This window comes from Lutra lutra, chromosome 13 (assembly GCF_902655055.1).
Source record: "Lutra lutra chromosome 13, mLutLut1.2, whole genome shotgun sequence".
Classification (NCBI taxonomy): Eukaryota; Metazoa; Chordata; class Mammalia; order Carnivora; family Mustelidae; genus Lutra; species Lutra lutra.
In genome coordinates this window covers 90044191-90066706 of record NC_062290.1, presented here as the reverse complement: position 1 = coordinate 90066706, position 22516 = coordinate 90044191, and the positions used below count along the sequence as shown (strand labels likewise).

Below are 22516 nucleotides of genomic sequence, written 5' to 3'. Positions count from 1 at the left end.
AGCTCAATCAAGGATTGGAATCAGGGGCGCCTGGGTGGCTCAGTGGGTTAAAGCCTCTGCCTTCGGCTCAGGTCATGATCCCTGGGATCGAGCCCCACATCGGGCTCTCTGCTCAGCGGGGAGCCTGCTTCCCTTCCTCTCTCTCTGCCTGCCTCTCTGACTACTTGTGATCTCTGTCAAAGGAATAAATAAAATCTTAAAAAAAAAAAAAAAAGATTGGAATCAGAAGGCTGTTGCAGCTACCCTGAAAGTAACATATCACCTCTCCAGGCTTCCACAGAGTCTGTTCCCTCTGCCCTGCACACTGTTCCCCTCACCACCGCACCTGGTTAATTCCTACTCAGCTTTTACATTTCAGCTAAAAGGTCGCCTCCTACAGGAGGCTGCCCCGACTTCCCACGACAGTGTTGGGGCTCTTCCTTGTGTCTCACGGGCCCTGGACCCCCCGCCCCCCACCACATGAGTCATGCAGAACAGAGACTGTTTATTTCTCCAGGGCCAGGAAGGGAGTAGGGAACAGCAAACAAGGAAGAGAAGGAGGGAGGAAATGAGGGCTATTTGGAGCCAGTCCTGATTCTGAGAGCAGTATTCAAGGCCTCCCCCAACAGCGGCCCCATCAGCGGCCTGACTCCCGGGAGAACAAGGGGCTGTGCCTGTAGGTTGGGCTGGCCTTGCCCTCTCCGGTCGGCCCCACTCCCCACCCCCCTCCAGCTTGCAGCCGGTCCTCACCCAGCACGGAGAGTGTAAACCTCCTCTCGGCCCTTCCGGCCACGTTCTCGGCCACGCAGCTGTAGCGTCCGCTGTGGGCAGCCTGAGCCCGCTCCACGTGCAGCTTCTGACCGTGGTTCTGCAGCCGCAGGCCAGGCTCGGCCGTCAGCGGCTGGCCGTCCCGTTCCCACGTCACCCTGGGCGGGGGCTTCCCGGTGGCGTGGCACTGAAGAGTGGCCTCCCCATCCTGGACCACAGAGACCTGCGTGTGGGGCTCCCGGGGGCCAGCGATCTGAGGGGGAACTGAGGAGAAAGCCCGTGAGGGCGGGCCGCCACGGCCTCTGGGCACCAAGCCCTCCCCAAGATCCAGGCCCGCCCCTACGCAGGCCTCTGCGCCACCGGCCACTTGCTGGCTGTGTGATCTTCAGGTGGCCTCACTGCTCGGGGCACCCATGTCCCATCTCTATAATGGGGTCAAAGCAGTGCCCCTGACCCCTCCCCGCACCCTGGGCATCAAGGGCCAGACGGCTGTTAGGAGGACAAGGTCACACAGCCCGACCTGACGAAGGGTGAGGGTGCTCCCTCCTCAGAAACCAGGGCCTTCCTGGAGCCTAAACAGTCACTGGGACCATTGGGGCAGGGCAGGAGAGCACAGGTGGGAGGCTGAGCAGGGCCCTTCCCAGTTTTATTTTCTAGAACGATTTTTACAAGGCTGCGTATCTAATTTCATCCCTGCCGGACTAGAGAATGTAGGAGTTTCATATACATTTTACATTGCTTTGTTTCCAACGGTTTCAAGATCCATTTGGTTTCCTGGGCCGATGGGGGCTGCTTGGGATGCTGTCGCCCCTCTCTCGTGCCGCTCACGAGCGGTAGCAAGCCGACCGGGAGAGGCCAGCCGGCTGAGAGGGCACGTGACATTGTCCTCATTGCCACAGTTCCTGCCTTTGCTGGCTCCCCCCGCCCCCCACCGTCTGGCCCCTCCGCCCGGTTCAGGCCGTCCCTGCCCGGCTCACCATGAACCTCCAGCAGCTGGTCCTGGCTGCTCTTTCCCGCCACGTTGCTGCACTCACAGCTGTACGTGCCGTCCTGGGCTAGCTGGGCCTGTCCCAGGTACAGGAGCCGCCCCACAGCTGACACCTGCTCGAGGCTGTTCCCCTCCCCTGGCAGGGGCCGCCCTGGATGCCGTGAGAAAGAAGGCTCTGGTCCTTCTACCCGGATGCTCGCCCTCCCCTCCCCGATCCTGGCCAACTCCTGCTCAGGCCTTCAGGTGTCCGCTTCCACATTCCCTTCACCAGGAAGTCTTCCCGGAGTGACAGAGCTGTTCCCGGCACCCCTCTGAGCTCTCACAACCCCCAGGCTTCTCCTCATCGCAGATCTGCCTGCAGATCAGTGTCCCATCTGAATTCCAGCCCAGCCTGGACCTCCAGGGGGGCAGACCCTGCCTCATCCTCCCTGGGATCCTTAGGGGCTCCTTGGGGCCTGACACGTAGTCGGGTTCAATGTAGGCGACGGAAGGATCCATCCGTCCAGCTGCAGTGAGCTGGGGAGGGACAGCAAGCTGCTCCCCCTTACCTTTTCTCTGTCCATGTTCTCTCCCCTGCTGGCTTGCCTTGCTGCGCCCAGACGGATCCCTAGCCAGATCTCTCCTCCAGCTCCAGACACCTCCCCCTGACTTCCCGCTCGACATCTCACAGGGTGTCTAACAGAGGCTTCCAAATTAACAAGCCCCAAACTCCAGGTCTACCCCCAGACCTGCCCCCAGTCTCTCCCTCTTGGTGATGATGACACCCCTTCTCCTGACTCCCAGACCAAAACCTCTAGTTACCCTGACTCCTCCTCCTTGCTTCCTATCCAACCTGGCAGGAAATCTGTCGGCACTACCCTCAAAACACACTGACTCTGGAGCCCTCTCACCACCCCATGGCTAGCCGCCTGCTCTAGGTGGTCAGGATCTCCCGCCTGGAACCCTGCACCAAGCCTCTCACGGGCCATCCTTGCTCTCAATGGTCTGTTCTCAGCATGGCCGGCAGAGTGAATTTGCTAGCATATACACTGGATCGTGTCGCTTCTCCATCCAGAGCCTTTACAGCAGCCCCATCCCTCTCCAGGTAAAAGTCAAGATCATTACAGTGGCCTCCCACGCAGCCCCCATCACTCTGGTGACCATCTCTGGCTACCTGTCTCTTGCTGACTTGGCTCCAGCCCCTTCCCTCTTTGCCTGTTCTTCAAACATGCTAGGCCTATTCCTGTCCCAGGACCTTTGTACCTGCTCATACCTCTGCCTGAAATGTTTTTCCCTACAGTATTCTCATGCTCATCTCTCCCTCACCTTCTTCAGCTTTCCTTGGCGAAACACCCCCGGCCACCCAGCCTGAAACTGCAAACATCTCCCTCTTCTGCTTTTATTTTTCTCCACAGATCACACTTTGCATCAAAGTTATGCACTCTCTGTTTATTATCTGACTACGCCAACCCACCACCATATTTCCAATGCTCAGAAGGGGTCCTGGCACAAAGAGGCTCTCAGTAAATATCGGTTAAATGAATGAATCCCAAATATTTGTGGAGCTATTATCTTGTACTGATAGGTACAAGATAATAGGTACATTCCAGGTGCTGACCTGGAATTCAGACAGTGCCCCACGGGACTCAGACTCCTGGGACAGCAGACACTGAAGGACTGAGATGGCTACATGATAGGTTAACATGACAGGTTAGCAGGGGCTGTGTCTAGGAGGCCCTGCCCTGGCCTGGGGTGGGGGCCAGGGAGGGCTTTCTGGAATGACCAATCCAACTCTCCCTGTCTGGGAAGCAGCTTGGGCCCCTGGCAGACTCGGGGACTGAGCAGACAGGGGCTGAAGGCAGCGTCTCTTCCCTAACCAGCATCCTTACCCCCCAGTGCCATAAGCCCCCGTATCTCCAGCTCAGTTAGGCTGGGGGTTGGGGCACCAAGTGAAGGCAAAGGGACACCGAGGGCAGGGCTGGGCGAGGGGAGCAGTCATACCGTCCTTCTTCCAGGTGATCTTGGGGAAGGGGATGCCCCGACATTCACAGGACAGCCTGGTGGGTTGCCCCTCGGTCACGGTCAGGGTGCGGGGCTCCCTTGAGGGGAACACAGGAGGCACTGAGGAAGAACAGAAGAACGGGGAGAGACGTGGGTGAGTAGTGGGCTGGAAAGGGAGAGGGACTGACAATGGAGAAAGCCTGTGTCCTGGGACCACTGAGGCGGCATCCCCCCAGGGGGCAGGGGGAGGGAACCTGGACCAGCCCCCGAGACCCTCACCCCAGACGTTCAGGTTGTAATGCTTCTCCGAGCGGCCCGCCTGGTTCAGTGCCTCACAGGTGTAGCGGCCTGCGTCCCCCAACTCTGCTCTGCTCACCTGGCAAGAGCAAGAAGGACCCATCAGCAGGGGCAGCACAGAGATGGGGTTACCCCTAGACAGACTGTGTGACCTTGGGCAGGTCACTTTACCTGACTGCATTCACCCCTCCCTTTCCTGGAACCCGGGGGCGATGACAGCACCTCTCCCATCTACTGCACCGTGACGTTTCCGGAAGCCACGGCTTGTGGTGGCCTGACGTGGGCCGGGCCCATGGAATGGGTTCCCCATAATGCCAGCCCTGCCAGCCTCACCCCCATTTCATTCCCACGCCCGGCCCTGCTAAGGACGATGGGCACACGCTGGGCCAGGCCCTCTCCTGCCTTTTATCAGCTCCTGGCCTCTTTGGAAAACCCAACAGGAGAGAGCGGAAGGGGAAGTGGGGAATGAAGAGGGGTGGGGGCAGGAGATCCTGTCCTCAGAGGCCAGATCCTGACGGAGGGGGTGTGAGGAAGCTAGCCCGGGGCTTTAGCAGGGGAGGAGGGCACACGTTCCGGGTGGAGGAAACCAAATCGAGGTGCTCAGAGTTAGGACTGATCGTGTCTCACAAGGTGGAGGCGGGTGATCACGTCCCCCCCTCCAGCTGACATGCACGAGCTCTGCTAGGGGCCGGCTTTCCTTTTAAAAGAATCCCAGCCACCCCAGGAGAAAGGTGGCAAGGTGCGTACGGGTGAGGGACCTGAGGCCCGTGTGGTCAGGACGTTGCCTAAGGTGGCACGGCCAGGAGGCAGCAGGGCTGAAATGTAACTCCAGGCTGACCCAGAGTCGCTGACCCTAACCCCCCCTTCCCTCGCTGGGCCAGGGGCCCGATAAAGAGCTCGAATGCCCAAAGGCCCAGAGGTCTCTGAACAAGGAACGAAAACAGGTGGCAAGAGAAAGACTCAGCTTTGTGGGGACTGTGGGAGGCCCTGCAGCGGCTTCTGACCTGGTCTGGAGGGTGTACCCCGGGCCCTGGGTCATACAGAGCTGAACTGCCCTTGTTGGGGCCCCCGCAGGCCCGCCGGCACCCCCAAGAGGCCACCCACCTCCAACAAGGCCTTGTCTGCGGAGAGGTGGATGCCAGGCCGCGGCTCCAGGGGGCGGCCATCCTTCCTCCAGCTCAGCACGGGAGGGGGAATGGCTTGGCTCTGGCACTCCAGGGTCACGGACTCGTTGGCCACGACGGACACGTTCAGCTCTTCCCCGAGGATGCTTGGGGGCGCTATGGCAGGGGGCGGGAGAGGAGGCTCAGGCGGGTGGGTGGGACTGGGGTCAACACCAGGGGGTGGGGAGTCCACGTTAGGAGGGGGTCTCTGCCCTGAGCTGCAGCCCCCTTATCCTCCCCTCCACGCCCTTCCCAGTCCTGCTCCAAGAGGAGGCCCCCAGATCTGAACAGTCTGGTGGGTCGTAGCAAGGTCAATATCCCACGTGCGATTTTGTGCATTAGCGACACGAGATGTTACCGCCGAGGGAAAGTAGGCAAAGGGGACCCAGTATCTCTCTGTGTTAATTCTTACAACTGCATGTGAATTCACATGTGAATTTACAATTATCTCAACATTTTTTTAGAGCTACAACATCTTTATTTATTTATTTATTTATTTATTTAAAGTTTTTTTGAAAAGCAGATCCCCGAGGCACCTTTCCCCCAGTGCGAAAATAATCAGAGAGGTGTGGGAGTTAGGAAGGCCAGGTCTGGGGTCAGAGCTCCTAGGCTGGAGTCCTGTGTCTACCACTCAGGCACTATGTGAGGCCCTGGAGATGTTACTCAGCCTCTCAGGGCCTTGATTCCCTCATCTGTAAAATGGGACTAAAGAAAGTACCCACCTCCCGGGGGCTCTGTGAGATTAAACATAGTGAGAACTTCGGCACCCAATCCCTGTTAACTCTCACTCCAGCAAAGGGAAAGAGCTAGAGTGGATGGCTTCCTCATCCCCTCACCCACGGCTCTATGTTTCCCAGAGTTCTCGAACACTTGACAAACACTCCACAAAATCCCGTAAGAGGGACTGTTAAAACAGCAGCGACTGTAACTGTGTGGTTTGTGAGGGCAGCGAATCCCATGAGGCCCTCTAAAGCGGGTGCTATCTTCACCCCATTTCACAGATGAGGAAAAGGAGGCTCTGGGGCGCCTGGGCGGCTCACTTGGTTAGGCATCCGACTCTTGATTTCAGCTCAGGTCATGATCTCAGGGTTGTGGGACTGAGCCCTGCATCAGGCTCTGCACTTAACAGGGGGTCTGCTTGTCCCTCTCCTTCTGCTCCTCCCCCTGCTCGCTCTCACTCTCTATCTCTCAAATAAATAAATAAATAAAATCTTAAAAAAAAAAAGAAAGAAAGAAAGGGAGGCTCAGAGAAGCAGAGTGAGTAGCCCACGCTCACAGAGCTAGGAAGTGACAGAGGCAGGATTTGAACCCCATGTCCGTGACACTCATGAGCTCTAAACACACACCCGACTGCCTTTCCAGAATGGAGTTACCCCCTTTGACCTAGGACAGTGAGGACATCTGATTCCTGATGTGGCTCAGTGCTCTTCCTGCCACGTCTCGGGCCTTCCGCCTGCTCCCTGAACACGGACGGAGCTCCTGGCTGTGCGGCTGCCTGCCCACCCGCCCACGATGGGGGAGCTCCCCTCCACCTGACCGCCAGTGAGGGCAGCCACAACCTCAGGCTGGTGCCTCCTACATCCAATGGCCCCTCGCTTTTCGGATGAGGCAGGGGTGCCCCCAGCCCCAGCTTCTTCAGCCACTGGCCTGGACCAGACAGCACCCCAGCCTGAGACTCACTGTGGACATAGAGCACAACGTCCCTGCGGTCCTCGCCCGCCGCACTCACGGCCACGCAGGAGTAGCTTCCAGAGTCCGAGGCCCGGGCACCGGCCAGGGTGAGGACCCGGCCCCCGGGGAAGACCTGCGACCCCAGGAGGAAGCCAACGTGAGCTTGGGAACCTCAGGGGGCAGCACCAACACCAGCCCCAGTGGGGTCCAGACCCCAGAGCTCCCCCTGGTGCAGGGGAACCTAGAACTGTGCCCAGACCTTGGGTGCGCTGCTGGCCGGTAGGCAAATGACATCAGTGCCCCAGAAGAGTCCTCTAGAACAGTGCTACATCTAGTGAGACAGGGCTGAACCCCAAAGATAAAATATACACACAATAGACTTCAAGAGCCAGGACACAAAGAAAGATGTAAAATATCCTGATAATTTCTATATTCGTCATATGATGAAGAGATTTTTGGATAGTTTGGGTTAACTAAAATACGTCATTAAAGTTGGTTTCATTTCTTTTTACTTATTTGAATGTGGCTACTAGAAAATTTAAAATTACATATATGGACAGCTCGGGGCGCCTGGGTAGCTCAGCGGGTTGAGCATCCGACTCTTGGTTCCGGCTCAGGTCACGATCTTGGGGTCATGGGATCAAGCCCCGCATCGGGCTCTGTGCTCAGCCAGGAGTCTGCTTGAGACTTTCTCTCCCTCTGCCTCTCCTCCCCATGCATGCTGTCTCTCAAATAAACAAATAAATCTTTTTAAAAATTACATATAGAGCTCGTGTTGGGGGCGTGCATTGTGTTTCTGAAGACCATGAAGCTCTCGACTCTCCACTTGGCAGCTCTCCTTCCTCCCTCGGGGGAACCGTCCTTGACGGCCCCTGCTTCTCCCTCACCTTGGAGCTCCCCAGGCCCTACCTCTGCTCCTAGCTACCTAGTGAGGCACCAGGGAGGAGAGCAAGGGCTGCCCAGCCTGCTGACCTGGAGGCCTGAGGCCCCTGCAGTGGACACGGGGTTTCCATCCTTCAGCCACATCAGTGCGGGGCTGGGGGTTCCGGTGGCATCACAGGTCAGCCGGACTGGGGCATTGAGCAGTACGGGGCCCGGCAGGCTGGGCGGCAATGTGATCCGTGGAGGCACTGCGGGATGGGGATGACACAAGGCACAGAGTGAGCCCCTGGCTGGGGCACCCCATGGAACACACAGCCACAAACAAAAGTGCAGGGACTACCACTCCCAACATGGGTACATCACTCCATAGCTCTCAGGGTGCTCATCTCGCCCTTATAATACCACCATGAGGCTTCTACAGATGGGAAACCACCTTCTGCCCAAGGCTGACTGGCTAGAAAGTGACAGAAGTAGCACTTGAACTTGGGTCTTCTGGTCAGCATGAGGTGATTATTATGGGGATGGCATGGGGTAACAAGGCTGAGGATCCCTGGGCAGAATTGATGGAAGGATGATTGATAGATGGATAGAGAGATAAGGGATAAATGGATGGATGGAAGGAAGGAGAGATGAAAGGTGGATGGATGGATGGATGGATGGATAGATGGAGGATGGATGGATGATGGATGGATGGAAGGACAGAGAGTGGGTGGATGGATGGATGGATGATGGATGGATGGATGGATGGATGATGGATGGGTAGGTAATGGGTAGAAGGATGGATGATGGATGGATGGAAGGGCAGATGATGGGTGAATGGATGGATGGAAGGAAGGTTGAATGGATGGATGAACAGACTGACAGACAAATGGACGGAAGGACAACTTTCAGGACAAGGACCCCTGTAGTCCCAGGGCAGCTCACCGTTGACCCGTAGCCCATACTGCAGCTCTGTGCTTCCTGCCACGTTGGTTGCCACACAGCGGTAGCTCCCAGCATCAGAAACTCGTGCCCGCTCAATGTGGAGAGCTCTGCCATCAGCTGACACCGTCACTCCCTTCCGGGCAGAGACAGGCTGGCGGCCCTTGAACCAGGAGGTATCTGGGGGAGAGAAGAGAGACGCAAGCGCTCCGACCAGCCCTTTAGACTGTGCCCGGATAACAAGCACCCACAGAAGGCTGCCGCAGGCCACACCGCGTGCCTTTATTTCAGGCACTGGGGCAAGCCGGAGTTCTCCAGGAAGGAGGCTGGGGTGGAACAGGCCAGGGCTGTCTGGGACAGGACACGGGCAAGGGGGAAGTTCCATGGGATGGAGCCTGGGGCAGCCAGGAGCAGGGAGAGAAGCCAGCCCGAAGCCCTCACTCCTCTCCCTGCCAGGAAACCACGAGGGAGACCTTGAGAGGGAAACATGATGCACTCCAAATCAGGCCCTTGTAGCCCTGGGCCGATGGAGCCTCAGCTTCCTTACGTCCTGCCAGCGCCCACCCTGTCTCACACCCAGCCCCGAGCTCCTGGTCTTTCCCCAGCTGCCGGTCTAGAGAAGAGCCCCAGACAGACAACAGCTCAGACAGCTGGCCCCAGGGCAGTCCTGTGCAGTTGCAAACAGAAGTCCCTGCACATTTGCTTCAGACACCAGTGCACGTGCTCTGGGCCCTGGCGGTGACCGGCATATGGACATGGAAGAGAGCAAAATTTGGGAAATAGGGGAAAAGCCTCCTGAGTGCTTGCTGTTCTGTCCACAGCCCAAGCGGAGCCTGGGGCACCAGCCAGCCTCACTGGATGGGGAGCTGGGCCCGGCTTGGGGATGGCTTTCAGCCCAGAGGAAGGGTCTTACCAGGAGGGGGAACGCCCGAAGCCAGACACTCCAAGGTTACTGAGGCATTTTCTAGCACTGCCTTGTTCAGCGGGCCCGGCTCAATGTTGGGAGGCACTAGGGGAGACAAGAAGAGCCCCATCTTTGGTGGATGTGGCCTCCGGGGAACTCCTCCCAGCCACCCCTGGTGTCCCTCCCTGGCCTTCCCAAAGGGTCTGGGCAATAAAAGCCCCAGATGGCTCATCCCCTGAGGGAGGAACCCTGCTCCTGAACCCTCACAAGAACAAAGACATTGGGCTGCGATCTTTATGGCAGGACACAATGGGGACAGCCCCAGCACCCAGCGCCGTGGGGACCACCAATAGCCGTCGTGATGGAAATGGACACTTCTGGGGATTTGCCCACGCGGGGAGGACATCAACGAACCCAAGAATGAGTAACACAAGCAAAGGTTAAGTCTGAAGGCAGACAAGGACATGCTGTTTTTTAAAATCCCTTTCCCCGCCCCCAACCCCCCAGGGCAGCCCCAGGGGCCCTCGCAGGATCACCCACCACCCAGCACCCTCGTCCTCACCCAACACCTTGAGAGCCACATCCCTTTTGCTCTCTCCGGCCAGGCTAGTGGCGACACAAGTGTAGAAGCCTTCATCGTTCAGGTCCACCTTCTCGATCTGCCGGCGGGGGAGGGATGGGAGAGTGTGGTGTGGGGACATGGAGCCCCAGACTGGAGGGTGGTCCGAGGGATGCTGGGACGTGGGGTGCAGCCAGGTTGCTGCAGACCCCAGCGGTGGGAGAAAGAAGTCGAGGGGACAGTTCGGCTGGGGGTGGAGTTCTAGACTCTGCATTCAGATTCCGGGGGTACTTCCCTTCTCCCCCATATCCCTCTGATACTGAAGCCATCTAGGACTCCCTCTCCTCCTCAGGCCCACCACCCAGCGCTTATCCTGCCCCCAGGCTACCAGGGCCCCCCTCAGGGTCACCAGGACCTCTAAAAAGTGACCCTCCTCCTGTGTTCTTGCCTCACCAGCCCTGGGGTCCTTGAACGTACCTGCAGTTTCCCCCCCGAGGCTGCCAGGGCCACCCCATCCTTCCACCAGCGGAGACTTGGGGTGGGTACCCCAGTCCCCACACACTGGAGGGTCACAGGCTGCAGGAAAGGGACTGTGATATTGTCGCTCCCGACGATGGCCACCAGTGGGAGCTCTGGGCAGGGGGAGAGGCAGGGAGAGCCCAGGTCAGGGTCAGGACGGGTGCAGTGAGCACCCAGCCTTCCCCTCACTACCTGGGGAGTAGCGAACATCCTTACAGGGCCAGCCTCTGGCCTCTGTCCACTCAACTCAACAGACGCCTGGCTTAGGGGGAGAGCACCAGACCAGGAGTCAGCAGAGCAGGTCTTCCCCTTTAAAATTCTCCTACCCATCCACCCACCCATCCACGTGTGCCTCCAGCCTCTATTCTGCACCAGGGACTACAGTGCCACCTTCCCAGAGCTCCCAGAGCTGGGCAGGGGACATGGACAACACAACAGGCCATTTTATAACACAGCGGGTGGCACGTTAGGCAGGGCGGATCAGAACCACAGTGGGATCCGGGAGAGCTTCCTGGAGGAAGGGGTGTTTGAAGACAGACCTGAAAAAGACGGGGGGAGCTAGGCCAGCAAAGTGGAAGAGGGAGACTATTCCAGGCGGAGGACAGAGTATCTGCAGGCTTGGAGGTGAGAAAGCTGATGTATTTAAAGAATTGACTGAAGTTCAACGGGGTCAGCGGGAAGAGAGTGAGCGGAGAGAGGGCGGGCTGGGGAGGGGAGTGAGGGCCTGTGGACAGGACACATGACACCCAGGGAGGTGGCCGAGGCCCGCCTCTTACATCTGTGTCTCTTTGGGAAGCTGGAAAGTCACGCATAGAAACGCCGTCTAGAGAAGACCAGCCTGGGCCCCTCCCTCACCCGCCCGGCCGCCAAGGGCACGGATGCTCTTGGCCGTCGGGCCCTGCCCGCCCCCGGCATCTCAGGCGGTCCCCGTGCCCCCTCACCGTGCACCAACAGCTCCACTTCAGCCCCAGTGGTGCCCGCCTCATTGGTGGCCTGGCAGGCGAAGAGGCCCGCATGGCCCAGTTCCACGTGGCTGATGCGCAGCGTGGCCCCCCGTGAGGTCACCTGCACCCCAGCCAGCTCCTCGGCCGGGCGGCCGTTCTGCAGCCACCTGAGCGGGGGGAGGGGAATGTGTCGCTCAGCCTGGGGCCAGGGAGGGCAGGGTGGGCAGGATCTCCCCGGCTCTGTGGCCTCCCTCATACTCCCAGGCAGGGGGGTGCCTCCCATCCCCACCGACCCCGCAGCGTGCTGCCTCTGCCTGTCCGCACCCGAGCCCTGGTCTCCACCGCCCCATACGCACTGCAGAGTAGGCACGGGGGAGCCTGAGGCCTGGCAGAAAAGTTCCAGGGGCTGTCCCACGAGGGCGGTCACCTGGCCTGAGCCTTCAGCCACCAGGAGCTGTGGGGGCACTGGAGGGCAGGGCCCAGCATTGAGAGTTTGGGGCTGGGCAAACCCAGGTCCCCAGCGCTTTCCAAGCAAGACCCAGACCTCACCCTTCAAGTCCCCCCAGAGGCCTTCTGGGACCACGGGGTAAGTGGCCCTTCTGGTCTCCCCATAGGCATAGCCTGTTCATTAAATGTCTGTCTCCCCACTAGACCAAGGCCTCAGGAGTCTCGTCTGCCTTGTTGTCTGCTTTGTCTCCAATACCACATGGGTCTGGCCCAGAGGCAATGCCTGGGAGACGTCGGTTAAATGGAAGCAAACAGGCAAAGGCCCATCTCACCCGGGAACCAGAGCCCACACAGCCCAGCTCTGGGCCTCAGGGTGTCCAATGTCTGGCCCGTTGACCAAGAGCATCTGGAAGCAGAGTGGGGTCCCGTCCCAAGCGACCTGGCTCGGGATCCCCAGGCAGGAACAGGAAGCCTGATCCTGGGGCTCAACCCCGCCCCCTGGGAGCTCTGCGGGACCTCCAGCCCAGGTCTGTGTGTTCGTCTGTCCCCTAGCAATACGGGGACACTGGGCCTTCACCACCCCGCATCCCCCAGGGGCGGCAGGCCCCCACACATAGTGGGTGTAGAAGAGCGGTCCACAGCCCGGGTGACTCAGGGGGGACAGTCCCCAGCGCACCTTGTACTTCCACGGAATACTGCAGCACGGCCTCCCCAGCGGGGCTGCTGGCCACGCAGCTGTAGGGGCCTCCGGACGCCTCCCCCAGGCTCTCCAGGCTCAGCACACTGCCTCCCGCCTCCAGCCACGTCTCATTGCTCTCTGCCACGGGCAGCCCCTCACGGTGCCAGGAGAGGATGGGGGGTGGGTGGCCTCTGGCCACACACTCCAGCGCCAAGGGCCTCCCAGCCACGGCCTTCACCACACGAGGCTCCCCTCCAGCACCCTCGATGGTGGGTGGGACTGGGGAAGAATCAGGGGACTGCTCAGAGACCAGAGGGGGACACCTGTCTGCTCTCCGCCCAGCAGGCCAGCTTAAGCCCCTTGCTGACTGACCTCCCATGGATCACCTACCTGCTCCCCGGCCCCTGGCTGGAAGCATTCTCTCCCTCCCTTTGCCCTGGGCCACATCCCTCCCCCAACACGGCTTGCCTCTTCTCTCCAACCCTGCCACCCTTGTGAGCTCGCTGAGAGCAGAACAAGAGCACATCTCTGAATGCCTCCGTGGCTGCACACAGTCAGTCTCTATTTCCGTGGAACTCAAAACAATGGGCACCCCAGGGCCCGAGACTAGCACTGCTGCTCCTTCAGGTCCCTTCCTTCGTCTGAGGAAGTGGATGCCGGGGGCAGGCCAAGTCCAGAGGGTTTTTTGGGGCTCAGCCCTCAATGGCCAAGGGGGTAGCCGGAGGGGGACTTCTCTCTTCCCCCCGGAGGGGCCTCCTGTTGCAGAGACCATAGAGCCCTCACCAGGGGCCATGGGGACACGACTGCCTGGGATGAGCCTCTCCGTCTTGTCTAGTCACAAGCCCCTTCGAAAATTGTAGGAAAATGCATTTCCAGGAGGTCCTCCGATCCCCAAGTGACAGTCCCCGAGATGGCAGCTGGGTGGATCCTCAGCAGCTGCTGGTGAACCCCACGCAGCCCAATTTCCCTTCGGGATCCCCGTGGTCCCAGCCCCCAAGCCTCCACACCTTCAGGGGCCAGAGCTCCGGAGTTGGGTCCTCTCCAGGGGCCGGGATGATCACACTGGCCTGCATTCTGCGTCTCAGACCCCATGCCTGCCCACTTACACTCAGTTCCCTCCACCCCCACTCAGAGCCCAGCCCTCCCCAGGTGGGTCTACACCCAGGTCAACAACACAAGATACACAATCAGACCCCCTGTCCGCATACTGCGAACCAGGTTGCATCACCTTCTAGCAAGTGACCCTCAGCCAGCCTCCCCTCCCCCACCCCCGAACCCCCTGTACTCCTGGGTAAGTGCAAGACGGGAGACAAGAGCCCGAGCTCTGAACCCTGATGAAATGAGCTGATGCTGTGAAAAGCCCCAGGGGCCCCAGCTCACAGTGAGTGATTAACAAAGAGTGGTTAATTATTCATTGAAGAGCAGTGAAAAGCGGTACCCCCAGAGGGAAACATGAATTCTCCGCTTGGCTCTGCCTGGGCCCCCCAGAGAGGCCCTTCTGCCTCTGGCCTCAGCATCCTGCCCATCTGGGTGAGGGAAGCTAGATAAGCCCAGATAGCCATTCTCCCTGGTAACTCCTTAGTCTCAGTATCCTGGGCCTCTGGCCACGCCCCCTCTGCAACTGTTGAAGACAGGCCCACCATAGCCTAGAGTCCCCCAACCCCACCCCAGCAGACTGCTCCCCGCTGCAGCCCCCACCACTCACCGTAAACCTCCAGCCTGGTACTCTTCTCTGTGACCCCCACAGGGTTGCTGGCCTGGCAGGTGTACGTGCCAGCATCTACACCCCGGGCCCTCCCCAGCTGCAGCTGCCGGCTGCCCCTGGTGTAGACAGCCTCAGCGCTGAGCGGGAGGGAGGCCCCATCCTTGAACCAGCTGATGTTGGGAGCAGGCACCCCTCGGGCCTCACACAAGAACCGTACTGGGTGGCCCTCCATGACGACCACCTCGCTTGTCTCATTGGAGCCCCAGATGGTGGGAGGTGCTGAGAATGACAATGGGGGGGGTGCTGGTCACAGAGAGCCTCCCCAAGGTGGCTGGAGTCCCAGCCCCAGAGTGGTGATCCCACGCCCGTGGGCCACAAACCCTACACACATCACCAGCTTCTACCACAGGGTGTGGAATGCTTGGGGCACGGGGACAGTAGAGGGTCTGGGGACAGATGGGAACAGACCTCTCGGGACATGATGACCCAGTCATCACAAGAGGTGTGGAGATGTTGGAGGAGCCCCAGGTCTGGCCTCTAGACCCACTCTGCTTCTAACTCACTGCGTGACCGGGTACAGGTCACTTCCCCTCTCTGTGTGTACTCAGTCTCCCCATCCATAAAATGACCGAAATCAGGGGTTCACCACTGGTGACACTCTCAGTGATGGGGGGGGACACGCGGGCACGGCACAAACTAGCACTGGATCTCAGGAAGGAACAGCTCTGCCCTTCCCAAACTCCTTCCATACTGATTACAACAAAGGGAAAGGCGAGGTTTGGTAGAGGTGTACATAATCTTCTAGTACTTTCTAGACCAGTGCTCTCTTGCTGCATTTGTTTTCAAGCCCTGGGCCCTACCCTTTCCCAGGATCCAGGTGGGTGATTCTGGCCTCTACTCCTGACAGGCAGAGAACCAGGCTGGCACTGCCCAGAGGCCCTGGCTTCCCACTTGGAGTGGAGACATCAAATATCCTTTGAAATAAGTGTGTTTCCATGTAAGACAAGGGACTCGATTTAAAGAAATGATCATCCCAAGCAGGGTCGGGAATAGGAAAGCTGCAAAGCTGGGGATGGGGACAATGGGATTCAGGAGCCCTGGGCCAGATTCTCTGTCCCTCCCCACAGCCTTATTGGACTGGGGAGCTCCTCCCCCAGGGCCCCCGTCTCTGCCCCGTCCTGCCACCGTGCAGCGGGCAGCCGTGACGGGGGTGCAGGGCTCACACTGCATTCTGAGCCGGAAGTCCTTGGTCTGCTGGCCGGCAGGGCTAAAGGCCACACACTGGTACCGTCCCTCGTCCCCCAGGTGACTGCTGGTGATTCTGAGAACCTGGCCATCCTCCTGGAGCTGGACGTGAGGGTCTCCTGGGAGGACAGGCCTGGAAGGGCGGTCACGAGAAAACCACAGGTTAGGGCTAGGCTGCACAGAGGGGAGCCTGCCTCTGGTGAAAAATGAGTCTGAAAGGTTCACAGTTGCTGGAAAGAGTGCCCGTCTGCCGAGGAGTGCCTACAGGGGAATGTTATTCAGTGAGTATAGGCCCAGGACGACTCGCCGAGAGCTCAGATGATGGTTGGCATTGTTTAGCAATCCGCTATTTATTTTTTTATTTTTTAAAGATTTTATTTATTTATTTGACAGACAGCACAAGTAGGCAGAGAGGCAGGCAGAGAGAGAGGGAGAAGCAGGCTCCCCGCTGAGCAGGGAGCCCAACGCAGGGTTCGATCCCAGGACCCCGGGATCATGACCTGAGCTGAAGGCAGACACTTAACCCACTGGGCCACCCAGGTGCCCCAAGCAGGTACATTGTTTTTTAGACATGATACTGTTGCACGTTCGGCAGACTGCAGGAGAATGTCACGTGACTTTCATGCACACTAGGAAATGAAAAAATTCATTCGCTTTGCTCTATCATGATATCTGTTCTCTTGCAATGTCCTGGAGCTGAAGCCGCGGCATCTCCGAGATGTGCCTGTACCCCTCCCTGCTCCAGCACGGACGAACCCCGAGAACTGCGTGCTAAGTTAGGGACGCTGGGCACAGAAGGACATGTACTCCATGACTGCAGGGAATTAATCTGAAATACAGGCACATCTACAGAGATAGCAAGAAGAGTAGTGGTTGCCAGGGGCTGATGGGTTTGGAGTCCCCTTTTGGGGTGACGAAACGTTCTGGTACTAGAGAAAGGGGACCGATGGTGTGCCCGCTGTGCGTGCACTAAATACTATGGAAGTGTGCCCTCTAGAATGGTTGATTTTATATTTTGCAAATTTTACCTAAAAAAAAGTTAAAAACAAAAAGCAACACTGGCTAAGTCATAAGAAAATCCTGTGGGGTGGGGGAAAGAGGAGTGTCCCCTGGGTGATGGGAGGTGGGGGCGGGAGGTGTCCCATGCTGCCCTCTGCTGCCTGGGTCCTGGGTGGCACGTGTGATGCCCGTCAGTCTTCCTCACTCGAGTTTGCCCTCCCCAAGGCCCCCCTCCACCCAGCCCCCACCTGGGCACCACCCCCATGCCATGCACCAGGAAGACCACTCACTGCCCGTCCTTGGTCCATTCCACCTGGGGTGCGGGGACCCCCGAGGTCCGGCACTCCAGCTCCACCTCTGCACCCGCCAGGCCCAGCACCTCCTGGGCAGCCCCAGCTCCAAGCACGGAAGGAGGGACTGGGTGTCGAGGGGTAGAGGGAAGAAAACTCCTTAAATCCTGCACAGGCAAATGCCCTGTGGTAGGCCTTCGTCTGTGTGGGTCCCCAGCTCGGTGCACCCTTCCCTCCCCTTCTGTCCCTCACTCAAAGCTCCCTGGCTGGATCGGGACCCTGCTCTGTACTTTCTCGCAGCCTGTATGGCTTTTTTGTAGCACATAACACAACACTAATTACAGGGTTAATCATGTGACTGTCTTGTGTCTGTACTGAGAGCTCTGTGAGGACAGGGACGGGATCTGTCGTGGGTCCCTCTGTGTCCCTGACACTCAGCAGGCAAAGTCCCCCTCCTCCCCAGCCTCCATAAAAGGGTAGGGGCTCAGTCACTCACTGAGCACGAGGAGATCGAAGTCCCTCTGGGCGGTTCCTGCCTGGTTCTCCGCCCGACAGGAGTAGAGGCCGGAATCACCCTCCTGAATCCTGGGAAAGTGGAGGGCCCGGGACTTGTCCAGGAGATGGTGACTGCCTGTCTTGGGGATCTGGGCAGGAGAGGCCAGAGGGAGCTGGTGAGAAGGGTCTGGCCATTCCCTGACATCAGCAGTAAGAACCTAAGGCCCAGGGAGCTGGTCGGTGACTTGGAACCTGGGGTTTCTGATAACAGTGCCATGCCCCCTCCACCATGCAGCCCCCCAGGCTTCCTTGTGGGAACGCAGGCCTCCACTGTCCAGCGCATTCCCCAAAACCCCTGTCACATCCCCTTGCCACATCTGGCACATGCAAAAACCCATTCAAAAGGACCAGACCCTATCCAAATCCCACCCACAGCCTGCCTCCCCCCACCAACCTCCCAAGGACACCCACCGGCTGCCCATCCTTGAACCACGTGATCTCAGGGGCTGGAAAGCCATTCGCGTCACACTCCAAAGTCAAGGACTGCCCGGCCATGCCTGACACATTGGCCCTCTGCCCGTCCTCCCAGACGCTAGGGGGCACTTGGGAGCAAAGAGAAGCAGAGAAGCTGTCCCCTCCCCCGAGGATCAGGGCTACCCAGATCCCATCTGGGCCACTCTTCCTGGCCTGGACGGGCAGACTGCCCTTCCCCAGATTCTGGGGTCTCACCCCAGTTTCTGATCTGGCCACCAGGATCGACGTGGACCTGGGAATGCCGCAGAGCCCACCCTGGGACCCGCACACCCCAGTTGTTCCCAGACACTGTGCCACTTTCTCTGACATTCAGCTTTGCAAGGTGCTGGAGCCCCCAGACCCAACTGGTTCTACTTCTAACCTGTTGCTGTGGTCACCTGGGAGGGACCCCGGAGTCGTAATCTCTGAAGGTGGGGCCTGGGTCTATCTTTGTAACAAACCTCCCAGGCAAGTCATCACAGAGCAAGCCAGGGTGGCTCACAGCCTGCCCCACCGTGAGCTCTCGGGCCCTGGGGAGCTGGCGCCGCCCTACCTGGGCATCCTGGGGCACCACTGGAAAGTATATACAAGCCATCCCCTGCTCTGGGGTCCCTGCTTACCGTAGACCACCAGCTTGGCTCTCCTGGACGTGGAGCCTGCCTCATTGGTGGCCTGGCACTCATAGTCTCCGCTGTCAGTGGGAGAAACTGAGGCCAGAAACAGGGAGCCTTCATCCAGCACCTCCAGGTCCGGCCGGCCACGCAGGGGCTCCAAGGATGGGCCCTTCCGCCACGTGACCTGTGGCTTGGGTGTCCCTGGCAGGGCACATGGAGTCATCAGCATGAGTGCTCTGTCCTCCTTCCCCTCTGTACCCACATTCCCGCCCCCCTCCCTTGTGCAAACATCACTGACCCTCCGGCGGTGATTCCAAGTGCCTCCTCGCCCCTAGCCTGGCAGGAGTGCCCACATGTCCACTGCCTCCCACCCCGTGCTGCAGGTCCACTGGTATCCCAGGGCCCTGAGGGCCACAGGCAAGGGGCCAGAGCCCTCTTCCCGGCTCCCTTCTCAAAGAGGTCCCATCATCTGGAATCATACTCCTGGCCCCGTGAGCTGGCCCAACTACTTTCTGCCAATCAGCCCCAACTTTCTACTGTGCACATGATGCTTTTATTTAGATTTCTTTTGCCTACTGCCTGTCTCCCAACAAAGGCCAGGATCTTCACTCTGATTCCCTGACCCCACCCCGCAAGCCCAGGGCCTGGCCCACAGCAGGCTCGAACTGAATGAGCAAGCCCACTGTACTCAGCATCTGTCCAGTCTGTGCTGGAAAGGGGAGGCTCCGGTGAGGCTAGGCTGCTCGTCCCTCCACAGGCATGGGCTTGGCACTACTGGCCACCTCCCAGCTCCACTGTGAGCACCACAACTGCCCTGGAATCCCTTCGTGGACACAACTCACTGCCCAAGGTCCATCTCTGCCACCAGGCAGAGATGGCCTGGCACACGGAAGACTGGGAACACACGGCTGCCCCCCTGGGGCCGGGCACACAGTGGGGTCCTCAGATTGGTGTTGGGGGATGACCCAGCCTCCTGAGGGCCACACACGCCCAGGAGACAGCGGTGTCCGGTGGTCATAGCAGAGCTGGGCTCACACACGCCCCCGCCCTGTGGACCTACTGGACGACGTCAGGACAAAGCGCTCTGAGCGCTGGGCCCTCCCCTGCCCTCCTTCCTTCACTGGAGCCACATAGGAGGGGGACACTCCCCAAACGCCAAGGACAGCACCCTCACACCTCCGTCACCCCCCTCCCTCTTAGCCAACGCTGGTCATCGGGACCCACAGTGTGGGCGAAGCCATATGGGCTAATGCCACGCCCCACCCCAGACACAAGCCCCCTGAATCGTTCCTCCACTCTCAGCCACGGGGAAGAAGTGGTGCGCCACCCCATTTGGGCCGGTTTCTGATCTAGGGTGGCCAGCAGGACGTGGCACACCCCGGGCATCCCAGGTGTCGCCTCTTTCTGGAGGGTCCCCAGGCCCTCCACCCCCACCCTGGCCACTGTGCCTCCCGTTCTGGAACTCTGCCCACCGCCAGGAGGGGAGGGGGCCTGTCACCCGCTCTGTGCCCACCCGTGAGCCCGCTGGAACCTCCTGCCGCAGGGGCCTTGCTCCCCACAGCGGGCACACACGTGTGAGCACACTTACCGCACATGCACACCATGCCACGGCACCCACGCCACACACACGCTACAGCCCCCAGGCCACACATGCCACAACATGTGCTCACACATACGTATACACACACACACACACACGCACACACACACACACCCCAACACCATGCCACACTCTACCACACACTCTACCACATACACACCACACACATATACACCACACATCACATACACAAACACACACACCCTGCCACACACACTCCACAACGCACAATGCTCCCCCCAGCTCCTCAGCTTTTCTGGAGTGGCCGGCCCCACCCCCATCCTCCCGCCATGCCAGGTCCCAGGACTTCAGAGCTGCTCTCCAGGAGGGACACTGAGTTTTGAACCCTGGAACTTGTTTTTAAATGCAAAACATCTAACCCCTCAATGAGCTCTTACCACAGAGCTGCCCCATAGCTCTGCCCAGGGAAGATTCCAGGGGACTCCGAACTGTCGGTGACAATCACTCACCTCATCTCCCCACTCCTGTTTCACGGGGGCCAAGAGAGGAGCAGTGGTGTGGCCCACATCCCAAGCCAGGCAGCGGCCAGGCTCCTGGCCTTCCCGTCCCGCCTCCAAGGAGCAGGCGGGTGCTGTCACCCACCGTGGGTACCAGGGCTTCTGCATTCCAAGCACTGGGCGCGGCACCTTCTCCTTAGCCCTCTGAGCCCAAGGTCACACGGCTGGTGAATGCCAGCGCCCAACCCTGCCCACCAGGCAGCGACCAGCTTGAAAGGGAGAAGGCCAAGGGCAGCCGGGGGGGCAGGTGCTGTTTATCCGAGGGGGCTTGGGTTATGCTGATTCAGCTGAAGTCGGGCCCAGAGGACAGACTGACCAGAGAGGATGAGGGGCACGAGGGGCAGAAGGGCCGCTGGCTGGGTCCTCCACCCCCACTCCACCCCCACCTCCCAGAACTGCGGATCGGCGGCTTGCTGTTCCCAGAGCCAGGCACAAGGTGGCGCCCTGGCTGAGAGTGGGCTGTGGGGCCACCGGGTGGGCGTGTCTCAGAGAGGAGTCCAGGAGGTTCCCAAGCTGCTCCCACCCAGCCCTGCCTCCTACCTGCCCCTCCCTGGGGCCTGTTCCAGGGACTTCCCTGGGCTCCTGGCACCAGAAGTGATGCAGGGACTAGAACCAGATCTCCTGACTCCTTCTAGACTTCTTGTAAGCAGCCTCGGACCCAGATCCCCATCCAACACATCCCCCTGAGCCTCTACAGTGTGCCAGGCATGGTGCAGGGACCCAAAACTCCTGCTGTTCCCCCGACCCCTCCCAGCTGTCCTGTGTGGGGGTCTGGAATGGCCCACTGTACAGATGAGAAATAGAGGCTCCGTCAAAAGGTACGAACTGCCCCATGGTATCTGGCGGGGTTCAGCATGGGATGGCTGACCACAGAGGTGGCTATCTTGGCCCCACAACTGTGCTGCTGCTCCCAAGGGGGCCCCCAAAGGGCTAGTCTGCCCCGAGCCACGTGAATCCATCCTCCGCAGGGGCCTCCGAGCCCCAATCCCAAGACCCTCGGGCCATCCTTGCCTGAGCTGTAGCATTCCCAAAGGGGCTGGGGCTTAAGGGGCCCTCGGGGCGGGGTCAAACCGCACCACATATCATGAGTCACCTCCTGGCTGGGTGACCTCTGACAACTTGCTTAAACCCTCTGGGCCTAGATTACCCCTAGTCAAAAGAAAAAAAAAAAAAAAAGCTAATGCTAATACCCACCCTACAGTGTTGTCAATAGGATAAAAGTCCTGGCACAGCCGGGCTGAAAGTTAGGACCCCGTAACCCTCCGTAACCCATGGGCACTGCCCCCAAGGTGTGACCCAGGGCGCTGACATGGAAGGGGTGCTCCTTCCCAGCCCAAACCCCCCGGGACCCAGCATCACCTCTGGCCGGGCACGGCAGGCTGGCGTTCTCTCCCGCCACTCTCTCCAGCAGGCCGCTGGTCTCATCAGCCTCCCAGTGCGGCGGCTCTGGGGAGAGATGGCGTGACCCTACTTACCCCGGGGCCGGTGGAGAGGGCGTCCCATCCACAACCCAGCCCGGCATAAGGCCCTCAGCTTCCTGGCCATTGGTGCAGACCTGCCTCCCACCAGGTGGCCCATGGTTGGCCCACAGAGAAGCCGCTAGGGTCCCCTAAGACTCCAGGGCTTGGAAGGTGGAGCTTGGCATCGCCCTGCCCTCCATGCCCCTCCAGCTGCCACTTCCCGGGTTTAATTTCAAAATAGTGAAGGGTTCCTAGGTGGCTTGGTCGTTTGAGCATCTGACTCTTGATCTCAGCACACGTGGTGAACTCAGGATCGTGGGATGGAGCCCCACGCCAGGCTGTGCACTTGGCATGGAGTCTGCTGGTCCCACTCCCT

General features: G+C 59.4%; 1 protein-coding gene across 1 annotated transcript in view; it reads right to left on the bottom strand.

Annotated features, from left to right (window-relative positions):
- HMCN2 (hemicentin 2) overlaps window positions 1–22516 on the bottom strand; it is a 146656-nt gene that overhangs the window by 55462 nt on the left and 68678 nt on the right. Inside the window, 21 exon segments of the mRNA XM_047700354.1 lie at window positions 730–1011; window positions 1725–1886; window positions 3716–3835; window positions 3995–4091; window positions 5117–5292; window positions 6856–6979; window positions 7819–7976; window positions 8653–8829; window positions 9563–9658; window positions 10116–10212; window positions 10590–10744; window positions 11573–11742; window positions 11932–12040; window positions 12699–12980; window positions 14407–14685; window positions 15630–15784; window positions 16941–17067; window positions 17437–17584; window positions 17907–18037; window positions 18569–18763; window positions 22040–22126. Of these exon segments, the coding sequence (XP_047556310.1) occupies window positions 730–1011; window positions 1725–1886; window positions 3716–3835; window positions 3995–4091; window positions 5117–5292; window positions 6856–6979; window positions 7819–7976; window positions 8653–8829; window positions 9563–9658; window positions 10116–10212; window positions 10590–10744; window positions 11573–11742; window positions 11932–12040; window positions 12699–12980; window positions 14407–14685; window positions 15630–15784; window positions 16941–17067; window positions 17437–17584; window positions 17907–18037; window positions 18569–18763; window positions 22040–22126 (3327 nt within the window).